The 20,248-nt window shown below is 26.1% G+C and overlaps 3 protein-coding genes across 3 annotated transcripts; 1 reads left to right on the forward strand and 2 right to left on the reverse strand.

The window, feature by feature from the left end:
- Positions 1–3,550: 3,550 nt before the first annotated feature.
- On the reverse strand, positions 3,551–7,412 carry LOC133033066 (WAT1-related protein At1g25270-like). The gene is made up of 7 exons (XM_061107623.1): positions 7,210–7,412; positions 6,428–6,490; positions 5,687–5,800; positions 5,378–5,612; positions 4,371–4,529; positions 4,133–4,284; positions 3,551–4,002 (listed from the first exon to the last, which is right to left on the reverse strand). Exons 1-7 carry the CDS (start codon positions 7,410–7,412, stop codon positions 3,882–3,884), a joined length of 1,047 nt encoding a protein of 348 aa, XP_060963606.1. The 3' UTR covers positions 3,551–3,881.
- A 1,224-nt stretch (positions 7,413–8,636) lies between these two features.
- Positions 8,637–9,064, forward strand: LOC133033056 (transcription repressor OFP4-like). The gene has a single exon (XM_061107602.1). It carries the CDS (start codon positions 8,653–8,655, stop codon positions 9,049–9,051), a length of 399 nt encoding a protein of 132 aa, XP_060963585.1. The 5' UTR covers positions 8,637–8,652; the 3' UTR covers positions 9,052–9,064.
- A 165-nt stretch (positions 9,065–9,229) lies between these two features.
- LOC133033055 (WAT1-related protein At1g09380-like) lies at positions 9,230–15,391 on the reverse strand. The gene is made up of 7 exons (XM_061107600.1): positions 14,804–15,391; positions 14,634–14,699; positions 12,193–12,309; positions 11,852–12,092; positions 10,633–10,791; positions 10,078–10,229; positions 9,230–9,525 (listed from the first exon to the last, which is right to left on the reverse strand). The coding sequence occupies exons 1-7, from the start codon at positions 14,995–14,997 to the stop codon at positions 9,276–9,278; spliced, it is 1,179 nt and encodes a 392-aa protein (XP_060963583.1). The 5' UTR covers positions 14,998–15,391; the 3' UTR covers positions 9,230–9,275.
- Positions 15,392–20,248: the final 4,857 nt, after the last annotated feature.

Consider the following 20,248-nt stretch of genomic DNA (forward strand, 5'->3'; position numbering starts at 1 on the left):
AACATAGAAATTATGTGTATCAATTTAAAATTAATTAGAAGAAAAAGATAACAATTCAACCAAAATTTAGAAAAAGAAAAAAAAACTATTAATTAGCTACTTGTGAACAAATTTTAACTATAAATATTAATTTTAAAAATATTAAATCATTAGATTTTGGCCCGATAGCAAATAATAAAAGAGAAATTTGAATTTTTATGCTTAATTTAACTACTTAATTAAAGAAAATATCAAAAAATATTTCTTTTTACACTATATCAAAAATATATTTATATGAAAAAATATTTAAGTCACGTTCAACTTTTTTTTATCACTTTTTTGTCAAAAATCTTTTTTTTATTATTTTTTTTTTCAGTTGATGGACCAATCTCAGCCCATATAATGTAAAAATGAGAAATTTTTCTAATTAATTAAAAAAATTAATCATAAAAATTCAAAATTTCCTAATATCACCCATTAAGAGAAGAGAGATTGAAAAAAAAAATGACATATAAATTGTCACATGACAAATTGTGTGTTTTTCATTATATATATTGATTGATATATATATATTTATATGTTTTTTTCATTAATAAGAAGAATACTTACTTACAATTGACTCTAAATTATGTTTTTATGTGTTACAAAACACAGGTTAAGTTGAAGCAAATATTTCCATATAAATATTGGGCAACTCTATTGACATGTCTTACTGAGTTGTGCAATCTGTGGTAATTGGTTTGTGTATAGATAGAAGTGTAGGTTCATGGAGATTAGGCTGGAATTTACAACTCCTTACAATAGTTTACTCAGTAAGCTTATTTATTAATTCATGTCCTAATTTGATTTTGACTTTTTGGTGTGAAATCTGCCTAATAACATTATTATATAATCTAATTTTATAGGGGGCACTTGGTACAGCCGCCACATTTTGCCTACTGACGTGGGCAATCTCAATTAAAGGAGCCACTTATCTCTCGATGTTCAACTCACTCGGTCTCATTTTTGTATTCCTATCTGAGGCTGTTATACTCGGTGTGGCCATAACAGCAGGAATGTAAGTATTTTTATCGTGTCTTATTTTGTGTCTTAATAGATTTATTGTGTTTTTAAACAGAATATACCAAATTAAAAGTTAAATTTTTACAAAGATTTATATTACTATATATTTTAAGAGTTACATCCTTTCAAAAATAATAATAAATAAAAGACATCTACTCATGATAGACACTATTTGGAAAGCCTAAACCTCATAAGTTTATATATAAATACCTGATTTTTTGTACATGGCTTTAGGATTTTAGGTGGATGGAGACCCATATATTTATGTAATAAGAATGTGAATTAAATTCTAATATTTCTTAAAGTCACTTTAAATAACCATGGTGTGAAAATTATAGAGTAAATAATTTTTACCTATTATATAAATATCTATACAACACATTTTGTTATGTGGTAACAATTTTATTATATTTTAGTATATTTGTTTATATCTTTTCAATAGAGGTGCATCCTCTCATAAAAGATGTAATCATTCACAATAGAAGTGCAACAATTTATATACAAACACCCTATTTCATAAAAAAGTTAATTTATTATAATACAATCATAAAAATAGTAAGAACCAAGACACAATAATTTGTTATCTATACATATTAATAAGTGACTTATTTCAATACACTATTATAAAGTTTAGGGGAATTACCTCATATATTATTTTTTTAACTTTTTTTTAAAAAAAATTTACAATTTGAGTTTTTAAAGTGGTTGCAGCGCTAGTTGCAATAGGAGTTTTTGTACGATTTTTTTGTTACAATTTAGGTTGCAGCGCTAGTTGAAATAGAGGTTTCTATGTAAAATTCTGTAAAAATGTAAAAAAAAAATTATTTTGAAGTATAAAAATGAAAAAGTCTCTAAAGTTTAATTGGTGAAACTAATAATCACATTTTGTTGGATTTATAAGTAGCATGTGTGAGTTTTATATTGTATAATATGTGTTTTATATGTATTGTGCCTAGAGTTGTCACTATAGTATTTATATATATATTTATACATACATATTCATATACTAGTAAAAAGTTACGTGCGAGGCACGTATACTAAATTTTATGCTAGGTATTTTTTATTATATTAAAAAGTAATACACTTAAAAATGTTTATCTCATCTTGGTTCAACCCAATTTTATGTTGTTCCCATAGGATTGTGTGTTAGATATATGAGCTTAGAAGAATAGTATTCGTTAGAATGGGTGCCAGCAATGGCGGTGCTGATGTGAGTTTTATCTTCTGGGAAAAATTTAGCTACTCCGATATTACAATTACACCTAGCCTTTCAAAATGAGCGTCATCAAAAATTCAAGGATTATAAATTGAAAAGGATATCTTGTTACTTTTAGTGTGCCCAACAAACTCTCTAATGGATGACATTATATTTCGCATATCTCAAAGCTGTTTAAAAGTAAAGCAATATAGCAAGGGAATAGAAGATTTACTCAAATAAATAATTACTTGAGCAACAAAGGATAACTCGCTAATAGAACACTGAATATTACACCCAAATAAACAAAAAGTGAGGAATCGCAGCAGAGAGGCCATGAATCACGGCATAGAAGATGAGGCAATAATTCAATAGCAATATAGGGTTTGAGGGTTTGATATTTAGAAAAAGAAATTATAAATGATTATCCTAAATAATCACGATTGGTTGCTCATCCTTTTGGGGTTAGTTATTTTATTGAGAATTTTCAGAGATTGTGTTTCCGGTTAGGTTTATACGATTAAAATTTAAAAGTAATATTAATGTATTTGAAAATTAATATTAAAATACATCTTCATAAAAAAAATTATTATTTTTGAATAGAAAATTATTTTAAAAAAAAGTTACCCATAAATTTCTCATAAACCCGATTAAAATTTAAAAGTAATATTAATTTATTTAAAAATTAATATTAAAATACATCTTAATAAAAAAAATATATTATTTTTGAATAGAAAATTATTTTAAAAAAAAAGTTATCCATGAATTTCTCATAAACACAAGAATTCAGTTATATAGGCACACTTTATATAGAATAGATATCACATTTTTTCATATACCCAATTAAACACTAAGTGTGCAAATATTTGCAGGTTGATTGGAATGATATTAATCATATTTGGATTGTATTCATTCTTGTGGGGAAAAAAGAAAGAGAACAAAAGCTTAGTTCATGATGAGAACTTAGAAGGAGAAGAAAAGAGTACTACTCATCAAATTCAAACATTGCCAACAACTTCACCACCAATTACTACTCCAAAACAGTGATATAAATAAAATTAACATAAAACTAAAATATATCTATGTAGTTAAGCTAAACTTGTTAGTGTTTTCAGTTTGTCTTTAGAATTGTAAAGAGAAATGTAATTTAATTTTGGATTTTATACATTTTAATATACACAATCTTATACATTATTATCATCTTGAGTAATTTGCGACATAAATATTTAAGTTTAACTCTCAGTTGAAAATACTTAAGTTTAATTTTTGGCAGTTATAATACCTAAGTTATATTTCTGGAACTTCTATAAGTACCTGGCTATTAATTATTAAGTAAATTGCCATGTGGCAATCTCTGATTGGTCCACATTATTATTTTTTTCTTGAAATTAAATATACCAATAAGAAAATGACACGTGGATAATTATTTAACAATTAAGATTAAGTACCTATGAAGTTCCAAAAATATAACTTAGGTATTTATTTGAAACTGAAAGTTAAACTTAGGTATTTATGCCGCAAATTACTCTTATCTATTATACTCAAAAATAAAAGTAGTTATTAATTGATGGTAAAGTTCAGGTTTCAAACTGAGAAATGCATCAATGATATTGAATCATCAATGGTATTTATGTGTAATTTTTCACTAATTAAGCTCATGATTGGCACTAGAATTGGCTGCTTCTTCTTTCACCCTTTGCATCTCTTTTCTTTTTCCCCACAGAAAAGAGTACAATCCAAAAATTATAAGTACAACACCTATTAACCTGCAACATTCACATTATTAAAATTACAGCTTAATTATAATATATAATTATTACTAGGTGTTTTTTTCTTTAATAAGTTATATTATTATATATATATATATATATATATATATATATATACTATACTTACGTTCCAACAGTGATGGGTTCACCAAGTGTGAGAGCTTCTAAAAATGCCACAAAAATTAGAGCAAGAGGATTGAACATTGGTGGATATGTTGGGCCTTGAACTGATATGGCCCATGAAAGTAAGCACAAATTCACTGCTGTTGCTAATATTCCCTATTAATTAATTAATAAAAAAACATTAATTAATACAATAATAAACACATTATTAATTGATTACATTATTAAAAGAGCTTAATTACCGAGTAGATTATAGTAACCAATTGAAGATTCCAGCCTAAACTCCAAGCTATTGAGTCTGTGTTCAACAATAGGCCTAAGATCACTGATTGAAATGAAGACAAAATACATGTCAACATAGTTGACAAGTATACAAATGGTAATTGTTTTTGTAATTTTACCTGCAAATCCAAAATATAACAAACAAAATTAGGAGTAATTGGTAAAAACAATGTCTCAAGCATTTGAGGGACCGAAATATAAATAAATTTGAAATAATGTATTTTTAAGCATGTTTTTAAGGGGGAAACTTACAAAAATATTAGAATTTGGGTTAACTTTTATAAAAATACTGTCACACAAATTTTTTTTCAAAAATACTGTATAGTTTTTATAAAACTCCAGTAAAACACAAAGCAGAATAACTCAAAACAACAGTAGAACAACTAAAAAACACCAGTAGAACACCAGTAAAAACTTAACACAGTATACTGTAGCATAAAACTTATAAAAAAATATACTGAAAAAGAAAAAAAAAAATCATCTGCTAGTATTTTTGTAAAAAAAATAACAAAAGTTAGCATAACATGTAAATTTCCCTTTTAGGATGGGGCATGAGTTAGGGTGGAATTTAAAATAAGGTCTTTTCAATGGGGGTGTGTTGAGACGAATTTCGAAACAAGGCCTAGGCCCGGTCTAAATCACTCTAAGAACAAATTACAAATTATATGGGTTTTTATACAAACTCCATAAAAATGTGGCATTTTTAAAAAGGAAAAAAATAGTCATTTTTATATGAAAAATATGGAAATTAAAAAGTAGAGATAATCATTTGTTATAAGAGGGTAATCAGTTAGGTTATACTATTTTTGTAATATTTTTTTTTAACTTTTTCTTAAATTTTTCTAAAAAATTAAAATATATATATATATTTATAGATAGATATATTTAGAGGCTTGTACCTTAAACCCATGAAAATAAAAATTAGAAAAATGAAAATTCTAAGAATAGGGGAATGAGAATTTAGTACTTGGACTATGAACCATGATGAATAAGCAAGGGTGCTGGCAAGCAACATGATTGTGCCACGTGTCCAATGATGATGAGGTGTGATGATGATGGGACTATGATGATCTGAATGATGATTAGATATAAAAAATTCATTTCCTTTGTAAAGGGCAGTGAGTAGAGCTCCACCCACACACAATAAAGCCCCAATTGTCTTTACTTTCCCTTCTTTGCTTCCCAATCTAAGTCTCTCCATTCTTACCACAAACAAATTTTTAATTAAACAGCATTAATTAATACAAATCTATAATTTCTTAATTAATTACATTACCTTATGATGACAGAAACAACAAATGTGACTATAGGAATAAGGTTGAGGAAGTTGGTTGCATATGTAGCTGTTGTGTCTTTTAAACCATAGTAGAACAAACTTGTGGTTCCCAACCTGCAATTCATATATATACATTTATATATATTTTTAATAAATTAATAATACTTATTTGATATCTTATATTTTAAAAGCATATATATATATAAATTTAATACTCTCAACTCAAAATTTTTTAATAAAATTTTATTAATAAAATTAAATTATCTTCAATTTTATAAATTCTAAATTTAAATTCGTTTGGTCAAATTAATAAAATTATATTAATTAAATTTTATTTAAAGATACTTACAATTTGAAAATATAACATACTAAAGGGATATGATTTTGTCCCGTCATTGTACTTTCACGGATTGTAATCCGTGATGTACGACAGCCGTCAGATGAGGGAGTTATTTGATCTAACGGCTGAGATTGATCTAGGGGTAATTAGGGTTAAAAAGTAGAAACGTACCCTGACAATCATTTAATGCACGTACCCTGAGACCCATCTAATGTACCACAGAATACATTACGTGAAAGTACATCACGAGACAAAATCATATCTCATAAAATATTATTAAAAATAAAAGATACTAAATATGACTTAGTAATAAATAAATGATTATATTCCCTTTATAAATAAAATAATAATAATTAGAATTAATGAAGATATATTAGAAAACAAATATTAATTAGTCTTACACGTTTAAGGCATTGACAAAGAGCCAAAACCAAACTTGCCAACTAAACTTCATTACATGACCTCTGCCAAATTAACACAAACAAAAAATATGTCAATTTCACAAATCACATACACAAATAATAGTAATTAAATATTATTTTAGACCATTTTTAATATATACTCCAAAATTTTATTAAGAAGGTTTCCATTCAATTTTTATACATGTATAGTTTTTTCTTTTTTTTTCATATTCAAAAAAGTATATCTTTTAAATATTAATAAATATAAAAATATATGAATAAACGTCTTAGAATTCTTTTTAAAATAATTATGAAATTAAGATAATTATAAAAACATGATAAAATATATATCTTATTGTAATTAACACAAAAATTATGAAAAACATTGAAAGAAAAAGTTTAGAACGAATTAAAAAGATTAATATATATTCATTATAAAAAATAAATGAATGAATTAAAAAAATACTTTTAACTTAAATATATATATTATTATAAAAAATTAATGTAAGGCCTTTAAAAGTGAAAATATAATAATCCTGCAGTTACATATTTGTCTTTATTGATTTGCTTATTGATAAAAGAATAAATTTAATTAATTCGAGTTTCAGTATTATAAGATCTATAAAGATAAGAGATTTGTATTCCAGAAAAATCGAATAAATATTTAAGAAATCAAAGACATAAACTTGAGCAGTTTGTAATCCGAGACACTCATTCAATATTATTTCAAAAAAATATTATTTCAAAGAAAACAAAAAAGATCGAAAGAAAGAAAGAAAAACCTTATTTCAAAGTAATAGGCAAGAGGAGCGACACTAATAGCAGCGACGACATTTCGATAAGTAATGAGAGCAAAGACAAAAGTACCCTTGACAAGAATGATTCTAGACAACAATTGCATTCCTGTGTAGACTATTTGCACCATCAACATTGCCAAAACTACTTGTGACCATTTGAACCATTTTCTAATAAACCCTATTTCCATACACACTTGATGATGATGATGATCTTTCTAATAAGACTTGATGATGATGATGAAGATTAATTCTAAAATTTTCTAATATTATTCCAATATAACGTATTTATAACCTAATTCTAGTACTTTACTATATATATAGATTGCAATTAATAAATAATGAAATAAAAGTGCATTTATATATTTTTACTTAAAAAAAAATTAGTAATCTTTGTGGAAAGTATGGCTATGGAATGTTTGTTTATTCAACAAAAATTAGATATAGTTTCCTAGTCAATTGTAATAATGTTAGGTACGTAGTAATTAAATAAATATTCATCTTTTTGGACATTTAAATTTCAAATATATATATTTAATCTACTTTCCAATTCATTGATATTAATCTTCATGCTAGCTGGATTAAATATAAAATAGGGAAAGAAATTAATAAAAATTATACTAATATTATATCTATCAATAAATATTTAGGAGAAAAAAAATATTTATGAGTTAATTAATAAGAGACAACATTTCTTTCACCTTATCTCTTTTCTTTACAATATCTTCTTGATTTAATATTCAAATCAAATATATGTATATATACATATATATTCAAATCTTTTTGAATTGAATGATTTAATTCCTAATTAATTTATTCACATTGAAAAATCTTTGTATTATTGTTAATGCATGCATGCAATTTGCAAACCAGTGGACACACTCAATCATTTAGACAGTGATTGGCTATTACTGGATCCTCATAGTGTTATCATGTTCGTTCGCACACTGAAAAATACTTACCACACATTAATATCTTATTTATTGAAAATAAAAAAAAAAAATTACAAAAAATAAGTGTAATGTGAAAATGTCTCCATCATTATTCATAAGATAATAAGAATAATTTAAGTTTTATACCGTTAATAAATTAATTCAACAAGTGTGTTTAAAAATGAAGAAATAATAGTACAATATTCAAACCAATTAAAGGAAATTAAAAAAAAAAAAAAAGTTCAATAATCTTAGTTATGAATTATATAAACATTATTTTGCTACTCCAAAATAAAAAATACATGAGATAGATTGTAACAATTTTGAATATGTGACTCATTCAAATTTTGTGTAATAAATGACTCAAAATATAAGGCTCCTCTTATTAACAACCCTTCACAAGAATTCTCAGCTAAAACATTAAAAGCTTGAACAATAAAACTAGCTATATATAATAAGTAAGATTCATTTCATCTTGGCTACAACAATTCATGATCATATGGATGCAACCAAAGAAAAAGAAGAAGAAGAAGAAGATGATGATGAGAAGGCACGGGAAATGTCAATGACACTGCGAACGAGATCAATGACGAAAAGGAGGACACAGAATAATAAGAAAGAAAGTTTCTCAGCAAGATTGCCTGATGATGTGAGCGGTGTTTTTTCAGAGAGTACATGTGTGGTCAAATTAAGTACAAATACATCTTTAGATATAAGAGAATCAATACTTGAAAATATGATGATGATGATGAAGAAAAATGAAGAATTTGGTAGTGAATTTGATTGGAATGATTTGGAGGAGTTGATTTATTGTTATATTGCTCTCAACTCACCTGATATTCATACTATTATCATTAATGCTTTTCTTGATTTGAAACATTTTCTCATCAATGAATAAGTATTGTTATTATAGATACACCTTAAAATATTCAACACTATATAAGTAATAACATTGTACGAGTAATGTTTAGTACTTTTTTATGTTACTGAAAAACTTGATAATTAAATTACATTTTTCTAGATATATGAAGTAGCCAAAAAGCAAAATTTAAAACTCCAATTAGCTATAGCTAGTAAGTGATTAAGATCACATTTTATCTAACATAATTTGTTTTTTCAATATTATTTTTGTTGTATTATTTGTTTTGGTGAAGTAGTTGGCACAACATTAATGGTAGTGAGCTCCAACCCAGTTGGAATGATGTGATGATTAATAGTAACATTATTATTATTATTATTATTCTTTATTAACATCTTTGTTGCTCCTTCTCCTTCTAAGTTGTTCTCATCATGAACTAAGCTTTTGTTCTCCTTTTTATTTCCCAACAAAAAGGAATACAATCCAAATATGATCAACATCATCCCAATCAAACTGCAAAAATATACATACATACATACACTTAGTGTTTAATTTGGTATATATATATGGAAAAAAAAAAATGAAGAAGAAAATTTGATTTTTTGCAAATAGTGCTATTTTGATAAAAAAATTATAAATTTGTTCTCATTTTGTATTGGAATGGTTTTTCTTTTTATTTGAAAATAAAATAATCATTGCACTAAAATGGTAGAAAAATTCATTCCATTGGAATGACATATATTTTAAAATGCAACCAAATAAAGGAATGAAAATTAATTCATTTTCATATTTCATTACCTCCAACCAAACACAACTAGTATCATGATCAGGCCCGACCCTGGGCACAAGCGGACTAGGCCTGTGCCTAGGGCCCACATAGTCCAGGGGCCCGAAAAGAAAACTCTTCTTTTAAATTTACAGTTTACTGATTTTGAAAGATACTATCTTTTTCCTAAATAAGAACCCAAAAATATTTTTTTCTATGGTCCACTATATTTTAAAATAGGTAGTGATCATGATATCTATATGAATTGAAAAAATATATTATATATTTATAATACTTACGTTCCAGTTGTTATAGATACACTAAGTATGATAGCCTCAGATAAAGATACGAAAATTAGAGTGAGTGGGTTGAACATGGACGGATAAGTGGCCCCTTTAAGTGAAATTGCCCATGTCACTAAGCAGAACGTAGCAGCTGTTGCAAGTGATCCCTATACCAAATTTCATACCAAAAGATAATCAAGTTCAAAAAGAAAATAGTATATACCTCCTAAATGAATATTTCGGTGAATTACTCATCTGTTTTAGTATTTAAGAATAATTGTTAATCTATTTTTTTTTTTATATAATTATGCATGTTGTACTTATTTAAGAACACATGTAGATTTTTTTAAAAATTTTGAATAATTTACAATATTGAAAAACAACACTTTAAACTTTATTTTCGTCATTATAAACTATTTAGAATTTTCTAAAAATTTACAAATAATCTCAAATAACTAATATATACGATGATATAAAAAAACAACTCTTCTAAATATCAAAATAGTTATAAAAAATCTATTGAAACACTCTTTTAAAGTTGTACTACAATTTTCATCTAAATAAACTTACTGAGTAAATTATAGTAATGAGTTGTAGATTCCAGCCTAATGTCCATGAGCCTACACTTGTATCTATACATAAACCAATTATAGCTGATTGCACAGCTCCTATAAGGCATGTCAAAAGAATTGCCCAATATCTATATGGAAATATTCTCTTCAACTTAACCTGTACTTTGTAACACATAATAAAAACATATATAAAGTCAATTAGTAAGTAAATATCTTATTCAGACTTCAGAAGAAAAAGGCAAAAATGTTAGGAAAATGTTCAATCTTGACTGTAAGATGTACAAGTGCATGTGCATATGTGCAAAATAATGGGATCAAATGGGAATAATAGGTATACAATGACAAAACAATTGTTAAGTTGAAATTATGTATGTACCAAATGAACATATGTATATAATAAAAATTAAATAATTTATAAATCTCAGATCTTATTTCAATGATTGAGAATATTATTAAGGCAACATTATGTATAGGATAAATATTATTTTAGTTTCTGTCTTTCGTAAAGATTACAAATTAATTAGATTTTTTGTTTTGCTAAATGATAAAATAGATTTTGTATTTTTTAAAATAGTACAAATAGAATCATGAGCTGATTTATTAAAATAAACTGATTTAGATGTGTTATGATAAAATTAGTTACATTTTCTATATATGTACGCTCATGCTAAAATATTGTTAAAAATTGAGTTCAGGATCACATCTGTGCCAATTTAGAAAATACAAGGTTCATTTTGTTATTTAACAAAATAAATAGTCAAATCAGTAACTTTTACAAAATACAATGTCTAAAATAATATTTACCATTATATATAGTTAAATACATAACATCTTATATATCCAAAGTATATTTGCAGCATAAGTACTTAAAATTTTATATATGTAACTTATATATATAAATTTAATAATTTTTTTAACGACATTAAAATTGTAATTTTAAATACAAATTTCGTTAATGTCCTATATTTGTAACCAAACTAAATTTTTTAATTTGTTAAAAGAAGATTAAGAATAACTAATTCTACAAATATGTTCTGTTTAAGACACTAATTAAGTCCATACTGATGAAACTTAATAAAAATTACAATTTTACTAACACTCTCCAAAATATATGTATAACTAGAATCAAGTAATTAACATAAACAATTAGGAATGCTTCAATCTTAATAGTGAGGTGTAAAAGCATAAATATATATATAAATAGTGAAGGTGCATACTTGTATAAGGAACCATGCAGAGCAAGAGAAACAGCTACCAACCAACATGAGAGTGCCAAGTGGCCAATTGGTATGAGTTGTGTGAGGAATGGTATGAGAGTCATTTGTAGTATGGTGATGACTTATAATGTAGTATGATTTTCCTTTGTAAAGACTAGTTATAAGAGCTCCACTTACACACATTAATGCTCCAATACATTTCACTTTACCTTCTTTTGTATGTAGATTCAACCTCTCTAATCTACACTAAACAAAATCAGATTCTTAATTAATTTATTATTAGTAATTCATATAGTATTATGTGATTAATTATTAACATATATGTAAAAAAAAAATCTTACTTGAGTAAAGTTGATAAAACAAATGTGACAATAGGAACTAAATTGAGGAAATTTGTTGCATAAGTAGCTGTTGTATTTCTCAGCCCATAATAAAACAATCCCATAGCACCTGTTATCCTACATATACATAATTTTATACTTTATTAGAGTTATATTAGAGTTGCTATTATTTAATTATTAATTTAAATAATAATAATAATAATTAAATTTAATACAATTTAATTATATTTTTTTCAATATATAAAATTTAATATAATTTATTTAGATATTTTAAATAAAGTAACTAATAGATTTGTTATAAAGTATGATTAATTAATTAATTAAATTAATATTTGATTTAAATTTAAATTAAGATTTATATAAAAAAAAATAATTATTTAATTTTATTGATAATTTTAAATTAAATTTAAATCTTTAAAACTTTTTAAAAAATAATAATTAATTGATTAAGAGAAAAATAAATAATAATAAAAATTATAAAATCAACAAAACTATTGAATCACATGTAATATAAGATATATTATTATTCAACAAAACTCAAAAAGAAAAAAAGAATGAAAAAAATCTAAAAGTTGAAAGTGACAAAAAAAGAGCATTGAGCTGTCATTTTGTCAAGTAATGTTAATTTTATTTTTCTTAATATATGTTAGATATATAGATACATGTATATTGTATATTATTATCATAGGATTAGGATCTAATATCATAAACATGTTACATGAAAGACTTTTAATCGATTTGAAGACAAGGAAGGAACACCCTTAATTTAAAAACCACTTTTGGCCAAATAACAGCTTCAAAAATGTCTGTACTCATCACAATTGATTCCTTTACCAATTAATATAATTTCTTTTCAGCAAAAAAACAAATTAAGCTTTCCCAAAAAAGAGAAATAATAATTCAATCAATGAAAGTAGTTGATTGACAACCATGTTCATATTAATAAGAAAGAAATTAATAAAATAAAATAAAATCTAAACTACTTTTATGATGAGTACTAGAATTGGTACATATATATAAATTTTATCATTAATCTGGTCCTTAAAAAAAAATAATTTTTTTAATTTTTTTTTATGAAAATAAATAGTATTTTTAAACATTATTGAAAAATATATATTTATTAAAAGTTTTTTTTTTTTATTTGGACCCTTAATAGGAGCTGAGACCTTAAGCCGCAGTTTCCCTAATAAACTGCCTTGACCTAAGGCTAGCTCTTGAGTTTACATCATTGATGAGATATGAATATAGAACATTGTGCTTAGTAATAGTATCACGATAAAATATCACTATATAATTAATTAACCATTTTTTATAATATTTATTAAAATAAAACAAGTAGGACATAATATTGAGTTGCACTAATAATCATATTATACTTCACAAGGGTACTAGGCACTATATGTGCCTTTTAATATTTCCCATGTATATAAATATATATACATATACAACATATGTAACTTTTTATTTACATTTACATTAATTTTTATTAGTTTTGATAAAATATGGGTTGATTGGATAGTTTTGTGTTAGTGGTCAATATTTAATGAGCTTAACATCTCTGTGTATAAAGTATAGCTAAAACAGAAGTGTGAACTTTTTTAGTTAACAAAAGTTTTTGATAAACAGACTCAATCCAATTAGAGTTACCTAGCTAAGTCCCCTCTCTAACTTTATAAATACATATTGTCTTATCATAATTGTATATTTTTTTAATAATCAGATAAATAAAATTAGTTCTAATTTACAATTTTAGTGAAGAAAACTTAGTTAATATTTCACTATCAAATTTACTATGAATCAATTAAATATACATACTTACTTATCATCTAATTATTATATACAAATTTTATATGTTGCTGATTTTGATTTTCTAACAACAAAATCATATAATTATAATAAACAGAGCACATAGGATAGAATTGAAAACCATTTTGGTATGCAATGCATACAATACATTACATAATATGATCTGTTTACCTAGTCACAAGTCACAACACATAATACAATTTGTGTATATGTAATGAGATTGATATGATTGCTTTTTGAAGAGCCAATTCAATGTGATGAACACATTAATTAAATCAAAAACAATAGTGAGATGGCATTTCAGATATGATATTAATTGCTTTTCTGAATTACATTGAAAAGGATCATTAAAAAGGAAATAGGCTTTAAATACAAATATATAAATATATATAAAAAAGGTGACTTTTTTACCCGTATTATTTATCTATGAAAAAGTGGATAACAATTCTCAATATCAATATTTTTGCAGCTAACATGTGTTGTGTTTGTGTCTGCATATTATTATAATTTTCATAATCAAAACTAGTGAAAAACCAGAATCAAAGATTCCATTTTGAATTGATTTGATGAAACAAGAACAATTGAGAAACAAATCAAATGATCATCATATGAAAAATGGTATGAAATTGGCTTACCCTGCTAAGGCATTGCAGAATAGCCAAAACCAAACATTCTTATTACACTTGTTCACTTCACTAACTCTGCAACAACAACACACATATATACACACATATATATATATATAGAGATGAAAACTTATATAAGAAGAAGAAAGAAGAAAGAAGTAAGAAGTCAAAGGAAGAACCTTTCGAAATAGAAGGCCAAAGGAGCAACACAAAGAGCAGCAACCAAATGACGATATGTCATCAAAGCAAACACAAAAGTTCCTTCAACAAGAATGATTCTCGATAGAATTTGCATACCAGTTGCAAATGCTTGAACCAATAACATTCCAATCACCACTTGTGACCATAAAAACCATTTCTTTCCCAACCCCATTTTCAATTACTCCCTTTCTTCTTCTCCAATTCTTCTCTTAATAATAATAAGAAGAAGAAGAAAGAAAGGAGAAAGGGGTTGGTTAGTTGGTTGGGTGTGAAAGAGTGATTATGATTTATGATGATGAGTCAAAGTGAGAATGAAAAAGAGTAATAAATGCTTAGAACTAGAGAGATTAGCTATATATAGAGAGAGAGATATGTATGTTTGGAACTTTTTAGAGAGAAAGTGAATAGGAGAGTGTTCTAGAGTTTGTGATATAGAGAGAGTCTCACATGGGATATGAGCTTTTGTTTACAAGGGTATATAAGTGTAATTTTAGCTTGACCCACCACACACGCATTATCCAATCAAGGTGATCTTTTGTCACAAATGTCTTAAAAAAAGCGACCTATTCCGCAACTCAACTCAGAGATAGCAATTCACCAGTTCTTTATAGAATTTTCGCTTTTTGAATTTTGACATGTACCAAATCATGCTCCCAAATTTTTTTAAACCATTAAAAATTCTCCCAAACTATATATTGAGATTGTTGGATTCAAGAATTTTTGTTCAGTTTCATTAACATGGTGATTGTCCATGTCTAAAAGAAAGCGACCTACTCTGCGACTCAACTTAAAAATTTCATTCGATAATATCGCTCCTATTTTATTTTTAGTAACAGTGTTTACAACATATCTTTATATATTAAAGGTGTCTATCTAACGGCAATTCTTGGTTTAACGATTCTTTTTTTTATTTAGCCTTACACGATTAACTTAACAGACTGTTAACGTTAAACGTTAACAAAATAAATAAACCCAATAATTAAACCCAAAAAATTAAACAATCTTTTTCAAAATTAAAAAAAATATCTTACCCACATATCTCTCTAACAAATTACACGGCTTCATTCCAATTTCAAAAAATAAACCCAATAATTAAACCCATAAAATTAAATAATATTTACGATTAACTTACATATTAGATAATTATGTTATTTATATTATACATATTATTCATTAAAAATAATCGTATTCTAACTAATTATTTGTATAGATTTTTTAAATAATAATATAATTAAATATATAATTTAGAAAAACTAAAATATCTATCTATATATACACCAATATCATTTAAACCCAATTATTTTTAATCATTCACTTCCCATCTCTTCTTCTCACTCTTCCTCTATTAATTATTTTTTATATTGTTCTTGTATTTTCCTTGATAATGTATTAGTTTATATTTAACCTAATTATTTTTTATCATTCACTCTTCCATCTCTTCTTCTCACTCTTCCTCTATCAATTATTTTTTTATATTGTTCTTGTATTGTCCTTCGTGTTGATAATGTATTAGTCTCTTCTTCTCACTCTTCCTCTATTAATTATTTTTTATATTGTTCTTGTATTGTTCTTGATAATGTATTAGTTTATGTTTATATTTAACCTAATTATTTTTTATCATTCACTCTTCCATCGATCTTCTCACTCTTCCTCTATCAATTATTTTTTATATTGTTCTTGTATTGTCCTTCGTGTTGATAATGTATTAGTTTATGTTTATAATATAAATTTTCCAAGAATGACATATATAGTTTTTATATATAAGTGAATATTATTACTTTTTGCAAGTTATGATTTGTAAATATAATTTTTCTAATACTTTTTCTTTTTCTCTCTAGGCCCATTCATGGAGGCAATATAAACACACCGAATTATTGCCCTACTCCCCAAAGAGATGGATGAAAATTCCACCTTATTACTTTTTCATCGATGCAAGTTATGATTTGTAAATATAATTTTTTTAATACTTTTTCTTTTTCTCTCTAGGCCCATTCATGGAGGCAATATTTCTAATTCAACACATCGAATTATTGCCCTACTCCCCAAAGAGATGTTGCATATTCTTAATATTCTCTAACAATTAATACACGATGTTAAAGAACAACTTGCATATTCTTAATGTTGTAATAACTTTAAAACATTTTTTTAAAATCAGTTTTGCATATTAATTAGTTAATGTACAATAATATTATATATATATATATCAATTAAGTTAAAGATTAATTAAATAGTTTAAAATATGAGTCTGATAATTATTAAAATTTTATACCTAATATCGAACACAGAGCAAATTTATATGTTATTTTTTAGTTTGAAAAATTAAACTTGATAAGTGAGGCATTTTGAGTCCTAATATAAATTTAATTATTTTGGTTGTATAAATATAAATATGTAGCATTACAACATAAAGAGGCGTTTTTTTTTATTTGTAAAATAAATAATTTTTTTATTAATATAAAGATAAATATTAATAAAAAAAATATTTGTAATATATTTTTACACATGTAAATAATTATGTTTTCTTTCATTAGTTATATATATATATATATTCACGAACTGATATTTTGGTTGATATTAGTTAGAATTTTTTTTAAAAAAAGATTTATTCAAGTTCTCAAATATTTGTAACAAACTTGAAGATTTTTTTTTTTTTTATCTTTTTTAGATATTATTAATTAGTTAATTTACAATATTAATAATTAATATTTTTAAAGAAAAAATATTTATTTTCCTTATTCCACTTTATGTTATTTTATTTTAAAAAATTAAATTTATCAATTAATTATCAACATTTTAATTAAATAGTTTAAATAATAATTCTTATTTTTTTTTAGAAAAGTTATCTATAACAAAACGAAGCTTATCTATAATAATATTTTAACCAAAAAAACTTCATTGTCGTCAATTTTTTTTTAAAAAAATGTATACAACAAACATATTTTCTATACTATAATTTTATATTAATATTTTTAGATATTAATAAATTAATATATATATTAAAACTATAAAAGTTAAACTTCTTAATATACATTATTATTATTTTTCTTATTTGCTGAAGTTTTATTTTTTTAATAAATAAAATTATTAATAATAACAAGTAATTAGATAATATAATTTTATTATAGCTATATTTTAATTTAGAATGACTTTCTAATTAGTAATTTTTTATATATTATTTTAATAGTAACTTTTTATTAATAATTATTATTTATTATTAACATAGTACTAAGAAAAATAAATTAGCCGCGCGAAGAGCGGCTACATTACCTAGTATAGGTAAAAGATATGTATGTGTGTGTTTGTATAATCACTAGTCACTTTAGTTTTGAGAATCAATCTCAACCATTAATTTTGATACCATTTGATTTGGCTTGAACTCTTCAAAGAATTAAAGCTTGGTAAGAGATAGGTTGTGTTTTTTATGAGCGTTGTTATTAGGTACTTGACGTTGTGCATTGTGTCCAATACTGTTACGTTATGAGTGGTTAGTCGTTCGACAGTTTCTTATAGGATTTTCACTCTTTGAACTTTGACACGTACTAAATCATGTTACATCAACTTTTTAAACCATTAAAATTTCTCCCAAACAATATACTGAGATTGTTAGATTTAAGAATTTTTTGTTCAATCTCTCTAACGTGGTGATTGTCCATGTACCAAATTGTGCCCCAAACTTTGATATATACAAAATTGTGCCCCCAAACTTTGATATGTATCAAATTTTATTTCTTGAACTCTCGTTCACATCAAGTATCCATTAGTAAATTTGGATGGAAAAATCCAACGATCGTAATTATTATCAGTAATTTTGGATAAATGGCATGTGGACCCTCACAGAGACCCATTACGGGAACTGGATCCATTCACTTGCCCAGTGCAGATAACTTATTTAGTCTATCAATTATGAAGGGGATAAATACGAACGAACAGTCCGACACTAGTATCACTTCCTAGGCGGATCCAAATAATGGGTCTCATATACTAATTCCACACTTTGCAAATAAGAAATATGAACTCAAGGAGGAGATCCTCAAGGGTCATCTGGATACATAATATGAAAAGGCATCATAGATCACACAGTATCCTGAAATTTGCCCATGTGGCATTCTCTAACACGATCTTGAGAAATCAAGCGGCCTATCCCTTGTGTCAGGTCTTGGAAAGACGCACAACAAAAGAGAAATTGCGTTCTTGGGTGGACACCCATTACATTAGACATTCCTTGCTCCCAACGACTGATGCCCCAACTGTCACTGTCAATAGTACAACCATGTACAAAAGGCAACTCATTTTAACTTGGGTATCACCTACCTGCCCCAATAGCACCAAATCCACCCCAGTTAATCACAAAACAATGTCAACATATCATCTCCATACTGACTCAACAGCTACAACCATCCACTTCAACTCCTCTAGAGACAAATGTTGCTGTGACGAACTTCTATGGTAACATGAATTCATTCCCTTACAATTTTTGGATCATTGATAGTGGGACAACCCCCCATGTTTGTTGTGATGTTAGGTGTTTTCCTTTCTTTATCAATAAAAAATATGTTGCAGCAGACACTTTACCAAATGGCGGTTCTGTTAAAATTGAAAAGGTAGGGACTGTCATCCTCAATTCCAAAGTCATTCTCACCAATGTTTTGTTTGTTCATCAGTTTCAATTCAATTTACTATATGTAAGCTCACTTCTTGATGAAAATAACCATGCTTTACATTTCACTCCTAACAATTGTTCAATTCAAGACATCTCTCAGACATTGAAGAGAACTGCTAATAGGCTTGGAAATCTCTACTAAATTCAGCAAGAGATTTCTTCAAATCCCACTACTCATGCTCTTACTTGTAATACACAGACAGGGTCGGCCCTGAAACAAAGTGGGCCATAGGAAAAAAAAAAAAATTGGGCCCTTATGTTAGAAAAAAATGTGGTATTTTTCAAAATCGGTAAAAAAATGTATAATTTTAAAAGAGAAAAAAAAAAATTTGGGCCCCTGGGCTGGGTGGGCCCTAGGCACAGGCCTAGCCCGCCTATGCCCAGGGCCGGGCCTGTACACAGATAACTAAAAACCAATGACATACTCGTCTTGATCACTCATCTGTAATTATCACAAATAAACTCAATTAAAGAGAAGGCTGTTTGGAAGGAAGTTGAGGTTTGAGTTGGAGGGTCGTAGAGTCTAATTGGTGATGAGAAAATGGCTTTTCCTACTTGGTGTTTTAGATCGAAAGCTTGTGATTCATCTAGGATTTGAAGTTGAGAACTTTTTTAGAATTTAGCACTGCCCAGAAATTTAATGTCTTCAAAAATTCTTAGGTTTTTGATGGAATTGAAATTTGAGAAAAAGAGGTGTTTTGTTACCATAGTTGAAGGTCCATTGTTAGTACTATTGACTTGTGAAGATTATTCTTATAAACAA

This window comes from Cannabis sativa, unplaced genomic scaffold, assembly GCF_029168945.1.
Source record: "Cannabis sativa cultivar Pink pepper isolate KNU-18-1 unplaced genomic scaffold, ASM2916894v1 Contig2, whole genome shotgun sequence".
Lineage (NCBI taxonomy): Eukaryota > Viridiplantae > Streptophyta > Magnoliopsida > Rosales > Cannabaceae > Cannabis > Cannabis sativa.